Source organism: Balaenoptera borealis (genome assembly GCF_965194805.1).
Source record: "Balaenoptera borealis genome assembly, chromosome: 6".
In the NCBI taxonomy this organism is placed as follows: Eukaryota; Metazoa; Chordata; class Mammalia; order Artiodactyla; family Balaenopteridae; genus Balaenoptera; species Balaenoptera borealis.
The window spans coordinates 4857754-4877425 of record NC_138863.1 but is presented as its reverse complement, the minus strand read 5'-3'; the positions used below and the strand labels follow the sequence as shown (position 1 = coordinate 4877425).

Below are 19672 nucleotides of genomic sequence, written 5' to 3'. Positions count from 1 at the left end.
ATTGGCGGTAAGAACAGTACTTCACTGATAAAAAAGCTAAATTATATCCTATCTTGCTTATTTCTTTGAGAAAAAATCATTGTTTTGAGAAAAGAAATATTCAAAGGCTATCTCCATTCACTTCCTCGTTCTGTAATATTGGCACTTAGGATGATTAGTTTAGTAGCCCTAATTTACATGTGGTTCAAATGTTTTATTAGGAAATATTTTCAAACATATAGGAATTTAAAAAAACACATGCATGTACTCACCGTGCAACTCAGCAAATAAAAGCATTTTTCTGCCACTGCTGCGGTTACTTCTTCTAGATATAACCTGGTCACAGATAAACTGTGCCCCTCCAGAATACATCCCCCTGACCCCTGGTCCAGGGATCGGCATTCACTTGGATTTGGTGTCTATTTTCTGTATCCGTGTCTTAACCTCATTCTAGTACGTGTCCACAATTGTACGTTGCTTCGCCTGTTTTCAAGCTTTATAATCCTGGCGTCACTTACATGGTATTTTTTAAAGCTTACCATATAATGCCGACACCCCGAAACAGAGCCAAGCATATCCAGTAATCTAAGATTGTGAAAAGGCATAGCCCAGCTCATAGAGACGCTCTGTAAAAATAAGGCAGCAAAATTGATAGTCTAAATAGACCTGTTTGAATGGTATTTTGTCTTCTGTAGAGAAGGGGAGCGTGGATCCTATTATATGTGCTCCAGCAGCCTTCGACTTAACTCATCAGTTAAAAAGGGGAAAGCAGGTTTCTGTTTAATAGTGAGGGCTCCTGTCAGCAAAGCTGCGTGTCCTTGTAAGCAGGCAGCTGATGAGGTGCCCCTTCACAGCTTCTTTTATCACCTGGGGGAAAGTTAAACATTCCTCTAAAGAAGGAGATGGTAATGAGAGTTATCCTAGCCTTTCTTTCCTCCGTGTTCACTGTTTGCGGAGGCTACACGGTCACTCTTCCGGCTCCCCCCGACCTTCTGTGATGGGTGTGATAAACTCCCGTTAGGTTTCTGGTTGTGTGTCAGGCTGGACGCCTTGCACCCTCACTCCTGACCCAGGCAGCGGTACCCAGAGAGACTTCGGATCTGATGATTTCACGGAGCCATTTCAGCTAGAACGTAAGGACGTGGGTGATGTAGTCTCAGAGTTGGCAGAAACATCAGGAGACCTTACTGGGAATTTGTACGTGCTGCGGTGTCTTATGTCCAACGGGTTTGTTTCAGTTTCGTTGTTGGATTTCAGTTTTATGATGTATATCACAGCCTGTTGTACCAAAAGTCACTGTAAGACAGTGATACAGCAAACCCTTTTGCCTAACAAATAACCACTGGTCTGTCTTGAAATTTTAGTTTTGTGACTGTCTCCACCAACGTGTTGGAGCCGTAGGGAATTTCTGTTACACTTTGGCGGTGAAGTCTTACCTCAGTTTCGTCCTCCTTCATCTCAAGGAGTGCTATCAAACACGGAGCTTAGTTCATAATCCTGCTTCGCGTGGAATCTGGAAATTCTGCTCTGACGACAGAGTGGCTGTGAGGACAGATGTGCTGCCTTGAGGAGGATGTTAATTTTTTTAATGTTTGTTTTGTTAATTATTCTGGTTAATAGAGAATAATGAAGATGGATTTCCAGATTTAGAAATTTAGAATTCATAGAATTCTGAAAGTACCATTAATGGTCTCTGTTGATTTAAAACAATTTTAAAAGTCATCGCCATGAGCTTTGAATCTCACTTTACAAATAGTAACCTCAAATTCCAGCTTTCTTATGAACTGAGATGTAAGGAAAAGAGAATTTAAGGCTGTTATGTAGCTCTTACCACAGATTATTAATTAAAGAGTTAATTAAAGAGAAAAGTGAGCCCTCAACTCTTAACTAAAATTCATGACAAGGAATTGATAAATCTCTATTTCTTTCCTAGCCCAAAGGTTAAATGTCATGTTTTATGTTCTTCTGCAACTTTCTGTTGGTTGCTTGTTTCATTTCCTGGTACTTCATTCCAGGCTTCTAGCATCCTAAAGAAAAAAAGCACACGGAGCCTGGCACTTAGTAGGTGTTCAGTAAATAAATGTCGGCTTCTTAACATCATCGAAGAAGCCTGTCTTCTAAGGAGCCCGTGTGCCCCTTGCAGTCCCACATCCGGGTTTACGTCATGGGGACTTTTCTCCCTTATGCCCTATGACATCACCCCCTTTAATATTAAAAAAAAAAAAAAAAAAAATCAGCGGCTCCATCTCACACCCTTTAAAACTGGATTTCATTAGCTTCTCACTGCCACCCTGGACACCACAAAGTCTGTTCATTTCATATATCATCCCAGATTTGAAAAGCACATGAAAATGTTTCTCCATTTTCAATATTGCGTGAGTAATGTTCCCATTGAAAAGTAATGGAGTGGAGTTGTCACTTGTCAGCACAGTTATTAAGGAGGACGAATCTTAGATCTTTCTCTCATAATAAAATAAATCTGTCAGAAAATCATTGTGCTCACACTTTCTCATGCCACCAAGAGATGGAGACTTAGCCGTGGTGCTCCTTCAGTGTCCCCAAGTCACCGTATGCTGGGGTTGTGGCTTCCGAACTGGGGTGACCACTGCCGCCCTCCCCGCCGATCGCCCGCTCCTGGGCGGTGCACGTACCTCAACAATATGGCCAGGGAAACTGTTCAGGAACTTGGCAAACAAAGCCACTCATTTTTCCCCAGAGTACTGATGTTTTGCCCCAAAAGGTATTTTCAACTTTTTTCCCTTTGTTATTTTTTGTGGTATCTTAAACTAGTTTTAACTTTGAATTTGCTCTTTTCTAGCTATCCAGAAGCCATCAAAAGGAACATTAATGGCACCTTGCTACAAATTAAGGGTGTCCCTTTGAATTGCACAGCTGAAACGTTAATAGAATTTTTAAATCCTTCAGATATTAATTAAATATATACATTTATGTCATAGGTTTCCCAAACAAGCAGCGAGGACTCCTCTCTTCCTCGGCTGGATTAACTACAGCTTTAGAATGTGTTTTCCCGTTGGGCGTTACTTTCCTGTATGGTCCATTGGTTTCTAGTAATTGAATTTTGAACTCTTTACAAAAGAATTAAAAGATAATTTTGCAGTGGAAAAGTAGGAAGAAGAGTTTAGAAAACTCCCTGTAACGTGATGGCTCGGTGGAGATGGACGCCCCAGCAGTCTGCTCCTGGGTTGTGTGTGCGCACATGGGTACACACATAGCTCATCCAGGGCTTCTGGGCGTGCGTTTTGCAGAAACCGTGCAGATGGGGGCTCACCTCCACGATCTGTGAACCGCAGCCCTTCCCCAAATGCTAACTTTATTTTTACTTTGCAGTCTCGGAAAGGGAGTGACCCAGACAAAGAGAAAAAAGGCCTGGAGAGCCGGGCGGACAGCATCGGGAGCGGTCGAGCCATCCCAATTAAACAGGTATGCCGTTTCCCCCTTCCTGTCCCTGTAGCTGGAGACACACCCCGGGTCTCTGCTCGCTGTGATGCTGGCTCGTGCGCCAAGGTTTGTTTGATGTGCTCTGTTGATGAATGTAGAAGTCACTCACTTGACATCGATTAGAAGAGGTTCCTGTGTGTATTAAAATAGGATCATTAGAATAAGAAGAGGGAAATGTGACAACAGATCTAATGAAGTGCAGTCTGCCCGCCTGCATATGGAGCGTGTTTGGAGGCTGCACTGGCTTCAAAGGCTGCCTTTGTAGCTCGGCTTTGATTGGGCCGCTGGCCGCCAGTCGACGGGGTAAATCAGATCGCCGTACAAGAGCCCCTTGTGATCACAGGAGTAGCCCGACGTGGCCCTAATTTGCTCTCGCAGACGGACATCTGAACACTGTTTCAGGCTGGTTTGTAACAACGAGGCAATTAGTTGTGATAATCATAGCTGGTGTGTCAGCTGTGCGCTCTTGTTTGTAATTTGCTAATGAAGGAATTGTAACTTTGATTAGGTTCAGTTTCATTTAGATCTTATTATATAAGGGAACATTTACAGCTGTAATGCGGGGCCTTAATTAAACTTCCTCATTACACAACAGGACTCGAATTCAGACATTTGTTTTGGCCTATGTTGCTAGCCTGGAATCGTTTTTCATTAGCCCAGAAGCCGGGTACCAAATTACTTTATGTCTCAAGTAAAACGGGAATTCATCGGACCTATTTGGCTGTGGTAGTTCCCAGGAAAATAAAAATAAGTGTTCAGCCCCGGCACCATGGCTTCTGGAAATGCCATCTTTTAGTTTGTTAAAGAACGCAAGTTGATTTAGAGTGCATTCTGCTTCAGAGGAAGAGGAGTCTGTGGGCAGGATAACAGCTTTGCCTCCTCTCCGGGTGCTTAGACAGTTTCACCAATCCTGTAGGAACTCGTGTTGGCACTGACCACCCTTGAACAGGGCTGGAGTCTTTCCACAGTTTAGTTTAATCCGTTTGAAACGGTAGGAATACAGCTTTAGCTGAGGACCGGGCAATTTCTGCACGGAGGTGTGGGGAGGGCCAGGATGGATCGGGCCCCAGCGTCACAGGTGAGACCAGAGCAGGAAGTCCACGAGGTTTTCATAAGACGTGTTCAGATGCTGAGCGGCCAGTGTGTGGGCTGGCATGGAGAACCACTAAGAAGAGTCCTCTTCCCTCTTCTTTGCTGTTCTCCCTTTTTTTTTTTTTCTTTGACTTTTGCATTTTTAAAAAAAATTTTATTGAAGTATAGTTGATTTACAATGCTGTGTTTAGTTTCTGCTGTACAGCAAAGTGATTCAGTTATACATATATATATTCTCTTTCATATTCTTTTCCATTATGGTTTATCACAGGATTTTGAATATTGTTCCCTGTGCTATACAGTAGGACCTGTTGTTGTTGTTTATCCATCCCATATATAATAGTTTGCATCTGCTAACCCCAAACTCCCAATCCATCCCTCCCTCATCCCCGTCCCCCTTGGCAACCACAAGTCTGTTCTCTATGTGTGTTTTTGAAGGCTCTTAAACAACTTCTTTGTTGTAGAGATGCAAGCACACAGTTGCTTATTCTTTGTGCATTTATTTATAAACCTAACTCTCCAATAAGGTAATTTTAATGTGTAATTTTCATTCTGTTGATGCTGTTTCAACTAGAATTAGAAAAAGCATTCCACTCTATTCCTCTCACTTAAAATATTGGTCCCGGGACATTTCCCTTTGGGAATATTAGAACTCAATACTAGACTGTTGCCTTAAGTCACGTGTCCTGTGGGTTCGGGTGGGAGCGTTGGCCTCCACGCCAGCCAGGCAGACCCCCAGGCTCCTCTGTGGAGGCGCTCGCCTTACAGGCCAGGCTTTCAGTATGGGTGCCGATGGAGCTTGACCGTGCGGCGTAAAGTTTGTATTATCCACTCGTTGGAAACTTTCAGTTGTGTATGTTCCAAATAATCCAGTCGAACTCTAAATCACGGTCTGGTTTTCTGGAGAATCGTGACACAGGCAGTGCACGTAGCTCGTGTCCCTCGTAGCTGCCCCCCACGTGTGGCCACAGACCAGACGCCTCCGGAGACCTCACCTGGCCTGAGTCCCCGGGACTCTGTGCCCGGCCTCAGACTCCTCATCTGTGAAATGGGCTCTGGACGATATCAAGTCCCTTGGGACACTGGGATGTGGAGAGGCCAGAGAGAATTTTTAGATTCCAACACAGCCGGATTTTCAGATCAGTCTTGCTCAGGACACTGTCGTCGGAGCCTTGCTGTGGGTCACACGGACTGTTGTGGGTTTGCACCCTGCCATACAGATTTATCTGTATTTTTATAAAGGAACCGAGACCATTAGAGGTAGTCTAAATTCCTAACCCTCTCAGTGATGACTTCAACCGTTAGAGATGAAGCAAGAGGATTACAGAGGATGGACGGAGCCCAGTGGGGCAGCACCTGCCAGAATGTTCTAGACACTACAGACCTGGAACAACTAAGTGACTGCTTAGTATTCGTTACGCTGTTTTCATCTAGCATATCACTGAACCCTCAACATTGCGCGGTTCAGGTAGCTGCGTTATCCTTATTTTTAAATTAAACCCGCGTAGGGCAAGCTTTCCAGACCAGGCATCTTCAGAAGCTGAGGGGCCAGGATTCGGACCCCAGCCCCCGTATCCCCACGCCCGTGTGCCGTACACTGCCTGTTGGCGAAAAGCCTTCAGAAAGCTTAAGAAGCAAAGTTATGTGTTTTAAATTAAACATGTGACCCCTGACCTCAGACAGAAGTACCTCCTGCTTGTGGAGAGGAACCTCCTGATGTGTGCCTGCAGCAACGTGCTTCTCCAGGGACACGGGTCCTCGCGCATCTGTCCGGGGCTGCACGGGGTCCCTTCATCCTGTCCCGATAGCCTGCCCTTCCCACCAGCATCCGAGTGTCTCCACACTCAGCCCGTGTTCAGGACTTGATCTGTATGTTGGGGCCCTGAACCCCAGCTCATGGGCCCTTTGCCTAACAACAGAGAAGTTGTCCTGAACCTCAGGGACCTGCCGGTGGGGCTGGGCTGGGGATGGCTTTGGGACGGGCCAGGATTTGTGATCATCACAGGGTCTGTCTTCCCCTCCGCACAGGAGTCTTGTCCGGGGCGGTTTAGGGCACGGGTGAGGCCATCTGCAACACGCTCTGCAGCCTGACTCGTGTTTTTACAGATCAAACACGTTGCGGTGGGTTATCTTAACCTTGTTTGGCTCACGCTTTACAGCTCGTCCGTTCGTTGTGAGACAGAGGCTTGTTCCCCCAGCGTGGGAGCTGCCCATACACGGCAGGCAGTGGTCATCTCTTCCCTCCTTCCCCGGTGAAAGCTTTTGCGTCAAGGATATGACTGATTTTCTGCAAAGTAACTCCATTTCTTGAGGTGGACCTGGGCCCACCTCGCCTTTTTTGTCCTTTCTGAGGTCTTAGTGGAGATTTGGTTCAAAGAGTTCTGCTTCTGCTGCTGCTTCCCCGTCTCCTTCCTCCTCCTCCTCCTCCTCCTCCTCCTCAAAAAGGTCTATTCCAATAAAAATTAAAAAGCAAAGCAAGAAAAAGAAAAGGCCAGAGGCCCGGCTCGGCAGCGAGTGGGCTTGTCACGTATTAATTTTTCACTGCTGTGGAGAGTTGCACATGCATAATCGCTTGATGGCAGTGGGAGTTGGGGAGCTCCTATGGTGTCATTTGCATAAATCTTGTTAAGTCACTGGCAGTTAATGAAGTACAAATGAGCCCGGAGAAGGTGACATGCAAATCGTGGGTGGCAGATGGGAGGTCTGTTTGGGGGACGGCAGCTGTGTGCTCTTTCTTCTTTCTTTCCCTTCCGCGTTTTTTCATCTCTATATTAGGGTCCAGATACTCAGGCACAGCCTGGCCTCTCCCTTCCCGGGCCTCCTCCTGCCCCCGGTGTTCACGCCGGGAAAACAGACCTCAGGGCCTCCTTGCCTCGCACCTCGTAACTGACACTGGAGTATGAACGTTTGAATTTTTACAATCTTGGTCAGTTTATCTTGTCTTGCTTGCACAATTGAAAATACCTGTATGTATATTTTATTTGTGAGGACAAACAAGAAACAAGCAAACGCCTCCCTAAATGTTGTCTCGTGGGATTTCCGAGAATGAAAAAGAGTGAAAACTACTGCCTGCTTTATTATGCTTCTGTCTGGGTGGGGGTCTGTCCTTCCCCCCTTCAGACAGACTGATGGTGTTTGTCCGGCTGTTAACACCCATCCCACAGTCACAGCTGGGCCCTAAGGGTGGGCATTCCCGGTTAGGCAGCAGGGGAGATTCCAGAAGAGCATGGGGCCTGCCTGTAAATCCGGCCACAACGAAGACCCCTCACTGTGCCTGTGGACCCCCTCAGCAGGGCCCGCACGGGCCTGTCAGGCACAGCTGGGGTGCCGCTTGCCTGGTGGCCTGTTTCTTAAAGATTTAAGTGCTGGCAGGACTCACAGCCAGTTCTTAGAGACTCATGGGCAAAGCACTGCATCCGCTTGCTTCCTGCTTTCAGAAGTTTTCTATGTATTTCGTCCACTGGTTGCTATTTTGAGAGAAACAAGTCTCCGTTGACCTTGAAGAAACGCAGGCAGAGAGGTGTGTGCAGGGACCCGAGCTGTGACAGGCACTCAGGGGCCACCCGTTCCGTTTGGCTCTTCCTCTGCCTGGTCCAGCCCAGGCACACCTTCTCGGAACTTGGGCCTGAGGTGCTGCTGGAGACCCGGCTCAGCTGTTTAATTCTGGGATGCTCCAGGGAAACACCAAACACAAAGTGTCTTCGTGTGACTTTTTTATTTTTTCACCTGAGTGGTTGGAAGCATTTTATTTTATTTATTTTATTTTTAAAATTTTATTGGAGTATAGTTGATTTACAATGTTGTGTTGGTGTCAGGTGTACAGCAATGTGATTCAGTTATACATATACGTATATTCATTCTTTTTTAGATTCTTTTCTCTTGTAGGTTATCACAGAATATTGAGTAGAATTCCCTGTGCTAGCTATACAGTAGGTCCTTGTTGGTTTCATGTGACTTTTTTTAAGGTCTTAATTTTGACCTTGAACCCTGATGGACTTTGGCCACCTCTGGGGCAGACAGCCAGCCAGTGACAGCAGGGCCTTTTCTGCAGCCACTGAAGCCACAGGAAAGCCCTTCCCAGGGCATCAGAGGCAGAGCGGCCTGGGTGGCACTGTCCCCAGCGCTCTGCGGTCACCTGTGAGCCGTTTTGAAGCCATACATGTGTTTGATTCTCAGTTGAGTAGAAAGCAGCAGTTGTCAATTAAGTGAAAGGACCCTCTGGAGTGAATCCCCTCGGCCAGCCTGTTGCAGGCGCTGACCTGCGTGGTCTGGTACCTGGGATCGACACGGGAGTGGGGAGGGGGGGTGGATGGTGCAGCGTCCGCAGGAAAAAAGCCACCCGACGCCGCTCACTTTTAGCATCTCCGGAAAGTTTGACACCGTTCACAGCCGGGTGGTCGGCCACCCAGCCATCGTCTGCTTTCCTGGAGGAAACAAGATTGGTGACCGGGCCGAAACTTTAGAGAGCCTGGCAGGGAAAGAAAGGGACGGCTGTGCCCTCGTGCCAGGATGCGGGGAGCGCTCACCCCATGGCGCCGCGTCCACAAGGGATCCTGTTTACTCCGTGACCACAGAGGGGCCGGTGAGCACCAGCATCCTGAGAAGGCTGCTCACCCATGTGGCAAATCAGCTCCGCGCGGCACCCACGGGGGCCCAGCCAGCTCCCCAGAAGCAGGTAATTTAGTGACACAGACCCGGTGCTCTGAAAGCTAATTTACCTCACTTGGGTGCACAGGGCCCTGCGAGGACTGCATCCGACCTGGTTCACGACAGGCTCAGCCAATTACGATTATTAATTCAATGGGCCAGGTGGGGGCATCACACGCTTTTCCTTTGACTCCTCAGATATCATAGTGTCATTGGCACTCTTGGCACACTTTGGAATATCTGGATGCCTGCGTTGGAATTTACCGTCATCCGTCTTTGATAAGTAGGGCAGACCCCCTGACACTTTGGCCAGTGTAGGTGGATGGCAGTCTGGTCTGTACAAAATGCTCAACATGCTGAAATAAATGACATGACTGAAATACGAAGTCCGTAATTTAAATATAAATCTGCAGAGCAATTTAACCTAATCCTTCCCTTGGTCAGGAGGGCTGCAGGAGGGTATATTACAAAGTAATATACAATGAAGCACTTTATATACTGTGAACTAGCCCGCAAACATAATGTTATTTCCAGGAGTGGAAGTTCGTTTTACGACTGAGTGTGTCCTCTGTGTATCCATAATCCAGGAGCTGAGGTGATACCTGATTTAGTGATTCATTTCACCGGAAGGTTGTTTATTTTCTTTAAAAGTTCAACAGTGGTGATGAAAACCCAATTCCCTACGGGCTCAGAAAGATAAACTCACATACAAATAGAGGGAAGTTGCTCAAAGCTAAGTTTCTCCAAGCTTGTGGATGAATCAATAAGATACTTGGTTTTGGCATTATTTCTTACCAGACTCAATTGGCTTGTAACTGTCATACACTCATCCTGTGTGGACACGCCCTGGGGACTCTGTCAGGGGCTTGGGGAGATAGAAGATAGATGCCTGCCACCCAGGCTGGCCTCAGACTTTCAGGGAGGCCGCTACCCCTGCCCTCCAGTACCGGTGGGTGGGGGGGCGTTGCAGTGGAGGTGTGTTGAAAGGACCCTGTACCCCTGGAGGAACGGTGGATGCCACTGGGCTGGGAAGGGGAGGGGGAGGACCAGAGGGGTCAGTCCCTCTGGACTTGGAGGTGTGAGCAGGCAGTCGTCAGAGGCAGAGGGGGCAGGGCGAGCAGAGCAGAGAGGAGGAGGGGGGCCAGGAGGGGAAGCTGGAACGGCCGAGGCGTCCCGTTGCCGAGGGCTCTGACTGCCCTGGGGAGGGGTGTTGGCGTCAGTTTCTCTGCCTCGGCTGTGGGGAGTCATGACTCGTCCCCACTGAGTGGCAGCATGAGGGTGGGAGACTTCTGAGTGCGTGGAGCTCAGGGCTCCAGGCTCCCCCGGGGCAGAGCGCCCGCAGGCTGTGTCCCCGAGGGCCGGCCAGAGCAGCCTTTACTTCTCCGAGGGCCTGTCGCTGCTGTTCTTCCTGATCAGAGGGCTTCCTCCCCCTTGCTGCTTTATCCCCATAGTGTTTATGACACTGGGCGATTATAATCTGTCAGAGTACTAGTGGTGAACGACGTTTACTGGCTGTTTCCTGAGTGCCAGGAACTGTGCTAGAGCTTCACAGTGTCATCCCTTTGAACCATGAAGTAGTAAATATGATGGTGCCCATTTCACAGATGAGAAAGGTGGGGCTCAGTAACCTGCCTGGCATCACACTGTGGACGTCTGCTAGGGCTGCCGTCACAGAGTACCACAGCCTGGGAGGCTTAAACAACAGAAGTTTATTTCTCACAGCTCTGGAGACCAGAAGTCCAAGATCAAGGTGCCAGCAGGATTGATTTCTGGTGAGGACTCTCTTCCTGGCCTGCTGAGTCTTCCTCTTGGTATTGGATTTGGGGCCCACCCTTATGACCACAGTTAACCTTAATAACCTCTTTAAAGCCCCTATCTTTAAATAAGGTCATATTGGGGGTTATAGCTTCACCCTGTGAATTCTGGGGGGACACAGTTCAGCCCATAGCACACGGCTAGTTAGTAGCGGTGCTGTGACAGGAGCTCCAGTCTGTGTGACCCTAGGAGCCATCTGAAACCATCTCTCCATCTACACGTTCTTCTGCCTTACGCCTTCCTAGGATTGCAAGGTGAGGCCACTTTATTCCTGTCCGTATGTTTGAGAGTCGGAAGAACCTTTTTTAGGAGGCTCCGTGTACTAGTTAGGAAACACGTGGTATTTGAAATATTCTGATTTAAGCATTTGAACTTAAATTCTCCTAAGTTGCAGTAAACTTATCATTTGAAGTAAGACTGTTACAGGAATACTTCCTTCTACTAAGCCTGTAGCTCCCTCTCTAGGCAGTGCATTTTATGACTGTTAAGGCTAGCTTGGATTTCGTTCTTTGTGAATATAAAGTTTGAAACAAGTGAGCACCTCACTTTCTGGCAGGAAGAATCATACGGGCTGTCAAAATGTCATGTTTTGCGTCCATCAGCTGATGAATGGATAAAGAAGATGTGGTATGTATATACAATAGAATACTATTCAGCCTTATAAAAAGAATGAAATAATGCCATTTGCAGCCACATGGATAGACCTACAGATTATCTTACTAAGTGAAGTAAGTCAGAAAGAGACAAATATCATATGATATCATTTATATGTGGACTCTAAAAAAAAAAATGATACAAATAAACTTATTTACAAAGCAGAAATAGACTCGCAGACAGAGAAAACAAACTTATGGTTACCAAAGGGGAAAGGGACGGGGGAGGGATAAATTAGGAGGTTGGGATTAACATATACACACTACTATATATAAAACAGATAACCAACAAGGACCTACTGTAATAGCACAGGGAAGTATATTCAATATCTTGTAATAATGGAAAAGAATGTGAAAACAAAACAAACAAACAAAAAATATATATATATAACTGAATCACTTTGCTATATGCCTGAAACACTGTAAATCAACTATACTTCAGTTTTTTTTAAATGTCATGTTTTGCGTAAAAACAGCAACAGTGGAACCCTCTGAGACATTTGGCTGCTTGACTGGACACTTTTCCAAAAACTGGAGGAGGGGGCCCAGCTCAGCACGGGGCCCTGGCTTCTCACTCAGGCTCCCTTCTCATGCCTTGGCTCCACCGGTTGCTCACTCCGGAGGCTTTGGCCCCAGAAATTGTGAGGACGGATGCGTCCTCAGACATCTTCACAGACCCCTTCCCAAGAAGGTCATCAGACAGCGACATTGTATCCGATAGATGTGAGCAGCAAAAACATATTTGCCTTCCTGCATCTCACTCAGGGAATTTATTTTTTAACGGAGGTACCGATGGCCACGTTTTCAAACCCTTGGTACCAAAGCTGACAGCCGTAATGAAATATGTAGAAATTTGCTGAAATATTATAAAACAGGCGTGGAAGGATTTGTAGGTTTGAGAAATCTGTTCGCAGTTAAACATTTTATATAAAGTACTTAAGATTATAGTTATGTTTATAGACTGGTGATATAGAAACATTTAAAAATATCACTTATATATGCAATCTGACCCCAAAAAACCAAAAAAAGATACAAATGAACTTATTCACAAAACAGAAGTAGACCCCCAGACAGAGAAAACAAACTTTTGGTTACAAAAGGGGAAGGCAGGGGGAGGGATAAATTAGGAGGTTGGTATTAACATATACACACTACTATATATAAAAGAGATAACCAACAAGGACCTACTTATAGCACAGGGAATTATACTCAATATTTTGTAATAACCCTGTAAGGGAAAAGAATCTGAACAAGAATATCTATATATATTATATATTCTGTGTGTGTGTGTGTGTGTGTGTGTGTATATATATATATATATATATATATATATATATATATATATATATGTATATATATATCACTGAATCACTACTGTACTCCTGAAACTAACACAACATTGTAAAGCAATTATACTTCAATTTTAAAAAATACTATTAACAACTTAGCACCTTCCCAAGTTCATCAGACCCACACCCCGCTATATTTGCTCGTGACATTTCCATCTGCTTAGAAAGTCATCACAATTGACCAGATTGCTGTTGTGTTCAGTTTATTATAAGAATGCTGGCAATCCCCCGGGTGCTTATTGTGCATCAGTTACTATATTAGATGCTTTAATCACGTGACCTCACTTAATTCTCCACTAGCCTCAGACACAACTTACTGCCAACGACAGATAAGGAGCCCAAGGCTTAGGAAGGTTAGGTCACACAGCCCAGGTTACAGAGCTGTAAGTGGCAGTGCTGGAATTCACACCCAGGAGTCCTCTAGGACAGCGGTCCCCAACCTTTTTGGCACCGGGGACCGGTTTCGTGGAAGACAGTTTTTCCACGGATGGGAATGAGGGAGATGGTACAGGCGGTAATGCGAGTGATGGGGAGCCGGAGATGAAGCTTCGCCCGCCGCTGAGCTCCTGCTTTGCGGCCCAGTTCCTAACAGGCTGTGGGCTGGTACCCGTCCATGGCCCGGGGGTTAGGGACCCCTGCCTCAGGGCTCCTTCCCTTCCCTCCTCACACACATAGGGCTTCCAGCTTCGGTTGGTCCCTGTAGTCTGTGTTTGTCACAGTCTTCCTGTCCTCAGGGCCCATGTCACGTGCCTTCTGTTCCAGGAAAATGTGCCTTGTCCCCAAGGAGATGTGGTGTCTTCTCTCCTCCCTCCCCTGACACCTCGTCAGGCCTTGGGATCTTGCCTCCGTCTTCCCAGATGCATGGACACGTGCATCCTTCATGCCCTCTGCTCCCACGTGCTTTGGGGGGAGGGGTGGGAGGGGAGGGGCGTTGCCTCTTTTGACAGTGTGTCTCTCTGGAGCGTCCACAGGGCAGGGCGAGTAGGTAGGCAAGTATATATGGTAGATGGAATAGGTCAATAGTGTGAAATGTTTTTCTTTCCCCGAAAACAATATTATGTTTCTTTTAAAGAATATGTTACATTGGAGAAGTCATACTCTACATTGTTATATTTTAAGATACAGAATAATTTGTAATCCAACATTCTCTGAACTCTGATTCATGTACATAGAATACTCTATTTAGGTGAAACACAAGAGGTACATCTTTTAATCTTCAAAGAGTAAAACCTTTTTCAATGACCAAAATGATTGTAGAAAAGTAGTTTCTTCTAAAACTTCTTTACTACAGAAGAAATTGCGTATAGATGTCTTTTTTTTTAATTATTTTATTTTATTTTATTTAGTTTTGGCTGCGTTGGGTCTTCGCTGCTGCACGCGGGCTTTCTCTAGTTGCGGTGAGCGGGGGCTGCTCTTCGTTGCGGTGCGCGGGCTTCTCACTGTGGTGGCTTCTCTTGTTGCGGAGCACAGGCTCTAGGCATGTGAGCTTCAGTAGTTGTGGCACATGGGCTCTGTAGTTGTGGCTCCCGGGCTCTAGAGCGCAGGCTCAGTAGTTGTGGCGCACAGGCTTAGTTGCTCCGCGGCATGTGGGATCTTCCCAGACCAGGGCTTGAACCCGTGTCCCCTGCATTGGCAGGTGGATTCTTAACCACTGTGCCACCAGGGAAGTCCCTAAATAGATGTCTTCATTATGTAATTTTGTTTCTAAAAATTGTTTCATGTCAAACCAGCAAATTTTAGTAACACTTGACTGTTTTCATAATTGCCACATTTTTGCCCCATTATTCAGCCTACATCAACCGTAGCCTTTGTGATTGTAATTTGTCCCCCAAAGAAAAATATGTTTATCATCAAGAAGTTCTTCTGCAGAAAAATAATTTATATTGTTTTTAATATGCATAAAAAAGAATTTTATGGAAATATATAAATATGCCAACTACACTAACAAACTACTGGGGATATGAGTAACATACAAGGGATGATTTGGAAATGAAGAAACACAAGAAGGAAATAAACATGGATGGACGTTCGGGTTTTCTTTGCTCATACCTAAACTATTAGAAATTTAAAACAATGAGAAATAATTTTATACTTAGGTTTATAATTATTAATAACAAGACATGATAAAATCCTACTCTTAGCAAAAATTAGGGAAAAACAGAGTTTTAGAAATGCATTGCTGTGTTACTAAAAATTGGCCCGGCCCTCTTGGAGGATAATCTAGCAGTATATAAAGGACTTAAAAAAATGTATTCACTTTGTCCCAGTAATCTTTCTCCCTTTCTCCTAGAAATTCATCCCAAGGGGATAATTTACTTGGAGAAAGGGACAATATCTTAAGTGTACAAAAATGTTCATAGCAAGTTTATTTATAATACTAAAATTCCAGGAACTACACATGTCCAACAAGCAAGAAGTTAAATTAGTGACTGTCAACTAACCAGTAGTAGGAGATAAAGCCTCTAAAATGGTCAATTTGAAGGCTCTTTAGAGCTGTGAGAAGTGTTAGAAAATACTAAGTGAAAGCATGAAACTGTATTTATAATAAGCACATGAAAATATATGTACATTCGGTTTAAAAGTGGATGAATAGGAACACAAACAAGTAAATTGGTGTGGGATTAAAGGAGAACTTTAAAAATTTTAACTTTTTATTGTGAAATAATTTTAGACTTGTACAAAAGTTGTAAAAAGTGTACAGTGAGTTCCCATACACCCTGCCCCTGGCTTCCCTGATGTGAACAGTTTACATGACCCTCAACAGGTATCAAAGCAGGAGACGACTCGGATAACACACTGTTCCGTCTGCAGACTCATCTCGGATTCCATCCCGGGATGCAGGCCAGGCTTCCTCCTTGCATTTGGTTGCTGTGTCGACTTCCTCACCTCCACGCTGAGACAATTCCTCAGTCTCTCTTACCTTCCGTGACCTTGACACCATCTAGGAATACTCATCAGCTGTGTTGTAGAATGTCTCTCGATCTGCACTGGGATGTTTTGTCCGGAATAGATTGAGGTTATGCATTTATGGCAGGAACACAAGAAGCGTTGTGCCCTTCCCAGTGCCCTCAACAGGGGGCACGTGCTTTCCAAATATCTAATTACTGGTAGCGTCAACCTTGGTCATTTGGTTAAGGTGGGGTCTGCGGGTTTCTCAATTGGCAGTTACCATTCTTCCTTTTGAGGAAGTTACTGATAAGTATCTTAGGGGGGTACTTTGACACTGTGCTGATATTCTGTAAAAACATGTTTAATGATATAAATTGCATTCAATAATAAGTAGGTTTTTAAAAAATGAAGCGTTTCCTTCTGATAAATGTACGTAGTCTTGAGCACAATGCCCCGGGCGCCATGAGTACCTAAGAGGAACAAAGCTTATAACCCCTCTTTTATAGCAGGTGAATTAGAAGTCTGGATTCCATGAAATGCCTCTCCTGATCAAAGGAGTTTCAAGAGTAGTTGTTATACATAAACTAGTGCTTTCAGGTACTTATCAGCCTTTTAACATAGTAATATCTGTAACTCAGAAATATTTCATAGTCTGAAAGAAAGGACAACTAATATCTTCCCTGCGTGATTTTTTTTCTTCTTCTCTTTTTAGTCTTCCATTGATTTACCATGTGAGAACCAATTAAGTGCTTGTTTAGCCCCTCCTTTGTTGGGGGGAAGGGGCAGAGGGGGACACTTGTGAAACTTGCTGGGCCTTTGAGGAGGAGCTGGGGTGAGGAGGGGTCCAGGAGAGGAGGGGCCACCCAGGTTGGGAGGGTGAGTGGACCTGGTGAGACAGATCCGAGGATGGAGGGGCAGCTCCCAAACTCAAGGCTGACCAGAGGCTGTGGGCCTTGGAATGTGGGCCCATGGTGGATTCCCAACAAATCCTAAGGAATGATCAACAGCTGCCAACTTCTTTCATTTTAAAACTGGTCAGTCTTGTTTATCAAACAGCAGCTATGCTTTGAGGGCTGCTGGGGTCAGGGGTTGTACCAGGTTGGTGTAAAGTGGGAAGCTTTCCCAAGATACTTCTCCAAACCAAGATCTGTTTCAGTTTGGTCCCCAATCATTTTTTGCTTGAAAATTGAAATTCTACTCAAAATTTTACATATTTCTCTTAAGTAATTTACCTCAGAGAATGAAGAATATATGTGTGAGTGTTTATATATATATTGACATGTATATATTTTTGTAATATATTAACATATATTAATTTTAAATATTAACCATAAGAGTTATTTTTCCCTGTGGTCATGCCATTTTTGCCCAAATAACCAAATGCTCTCCTTGAGTCCATCCTGAAATTACAGTATCTTAGGACAACAAACATACTGGTTTTGTTTTTTTTTTAAACACATTTATTTATTTATTTATTTATTTTATTTTTGGCTGTGTTGGGTCCTCGTCTCTGTGCGAGGGCTTTCTCCAGTTGCGGCGAGCGGGGGCCACTCTTCATCGCGGTGCGCGGGCCTCTCACTATTGCGGCCTCTCTTGTAGCAGAGCACAGGCTCCAGACGCGCAGGCTCAGTAGTTGTGGCACACGGGCCTAGTCGCTCCGCGGCATGTGGGATCTTCCCAGACCAGGGCCCAAACCCGTGTCCCCTGCATCGGCAGGCAGACTCTCAACCACTGCGCCACCAGGGAAGCCCAAACATACTGGTTTTTTAAAGCTGGAAAGGATTTTCATTTTACAGATAGGGAAACTGAGTCCCAAGAAGGTTCAATGACTTACCCAAGGTTACACTTTATTACGTGCAGGATCCAGGATCCATCATTCCGATGCTCACTCCAATGCCCTTTCCACTATTAACACCAAACATCTTGGGCATTTTCTTCTTCCTTGGACCTTTTTTTAAAAGAATGATGTTTGCAGGTATTTTGATTTTGTTTTGACTGGCCATTTTTTCCTAAGTTGGATCCTTCAGCTTCATATTGTTGGATCTATTTAAAAAAGGAGGAAGAGAAGAAATAGAAATCATTGTATTTGAAAGGATCTGATTCCCAGTATGAACCATTTTTTTTAATGCATTTATTCAGCAGGCTCACTGATCTCCCAGCAGCCCTGGGAGGCTGTGTGCTGTTTCTCTTTACATTTTACAGATGAGAAAGCCGAGGCTCAGCGTACATGGGTTCATAATGCCAGTAAGAGGCAGAGACAAGGTTCAAACACAAATCTGCCTCTTTCCAAAACCTGTGTGGTCTTCACACTGAATGGCCTCATCTGCCACTGGGCTTCCCATGTGATATTAAAAATCCAGGCCCAGGACAACACCCAGGGACTAGTGCAGATGCGTTTTCCTAACAGCACCAGTCCTGCGGGGTCTTCGGTGGGTGGCATCCGCGCTCCACGGTACAGCCAGACCTTCTGCAAGATCTCCTTCCCCTTCATCCTCTAAGTGTATTCCGCAGCAGTTGTTTGTAATTGGAGTATCTGGAATTCGCTGTGGTTTTAATTAGTTGATTACTAGTTCTTTAAAATGTACTGTACTCACTGTGGGTCTTGCAAATTGGTAACTGGTAGCTACCAGTATAATTAAATATTTCAGAGCACTTGGCTACAGTAGCATTGAACTGTGAAGAAATAATGTAGAGCCAATCAAAAAGAGATCCTTGTAAACTCATTTACAGCGGCAGTGTATGTTAGGATCATCGTAGAGATGCTTATTGCAGGAGAAATTAAAGATACAATTTTGTGCTAAGAGGCAATATAGAAATTAGTTCCTGAATTACTTGTTAATTGATTTGGTAATTCCCTCGGGTCTGCATGCTCTTTTTTTTTTTTTTTTTCCCTCTTTTTGTTGTTGTATTCAGTTAATAGTGACTATTCTCAGAGCAATAAAAATATTTTTCTCACTTAGATCAGATATGTCCTTACATCAGACGGCCCACATTCATATTTGCAGAACAACAACGACAACAAAAAGAAACTGCCTTCAACACAACAGGCATATTGTTGTTTGATGTGTACTCATCTCGGTAACCCGGGCATTCATGAGACTGGATCATCTCAGCAGAAGGGAAGCGTGTTTTTGTGTCCCGTGTTGGAGGGAGGCTTCCCTGATTTTTTTTTCTCCTAATGGAAACCCTCTTTTTATTACCAAGAGAGGAAGAGAGTCAGCAGACTTGATTTATGAAAGTCTTTCCTTATTGTTTGCAATTCAGCAAGAATAACCATACAAAACACCATTTGTAGACAAGTGCAAATTGCTCCTAGAAATGATATTGGAAGAAAATGAGACCTGTTTCTCTGCGTTGAAATTGAGCGTGGATCTGAGAAGAGCACCGTGAACCCTAGGTTGGCAGAGGGAGCCTCTCTGGGGTCTGGCTTCCCGTGCTGTGGCGGCCTCCTCCCTGCCTGCTTGTTGACAGACTGGGAACGACATTGGGATTGATGCATATATTTGTGCTGCACTGGGCTGTGCATGTGGACAGGAGGCCCCCTTGGGGCCCTGAGGAGTTTGCAGGGTGGTGGGCAGAAAGCTTGAGTGTGTGGCTAGTGCTGACAGAGGCAGACACACCCTCCCAGGAGGAGCAAGGTGACACATCCCTCTGCAGGGACCGGCGAGGGCAGCGGGAGCACGGAGAATGGTTGGGGTGGGGTGGGGAGGAGGGCTTCAGGAAAGGAACGACAAGCAGTCTATGGTGACAGGTACCTGGATACTTTCTCTGGAAAGAGTAGGAAGAAGC

General features: G+C 45.3%; 1 protein-coding gene across 14 annotated transcripts in view; it reads left to right on the top strand.

The window, feature by feature from the left end:
- Positions 1-19672, top strand: part of AGAP1 (ArfGAP with GTPase domain, ankyrin repeat and PH domain 1) — a 551343-nt gene that overhangs the window by 273798 nt on the left and 257873 nt on the right. For all 14 annotated transcript variants that reach the window (XM_082395530.1, XM_082395527.1, XM_082395538.1 and 11 more), the window contains exon 9: positions 3328-3420. In XM_082395530.1, the coding sequence (XP_082251656.1) occupies positions 3328-3420 (93 nt within the window). The remainder of the gene's footprint in view (positions 1-3327; positions 3421-19672) is intronic.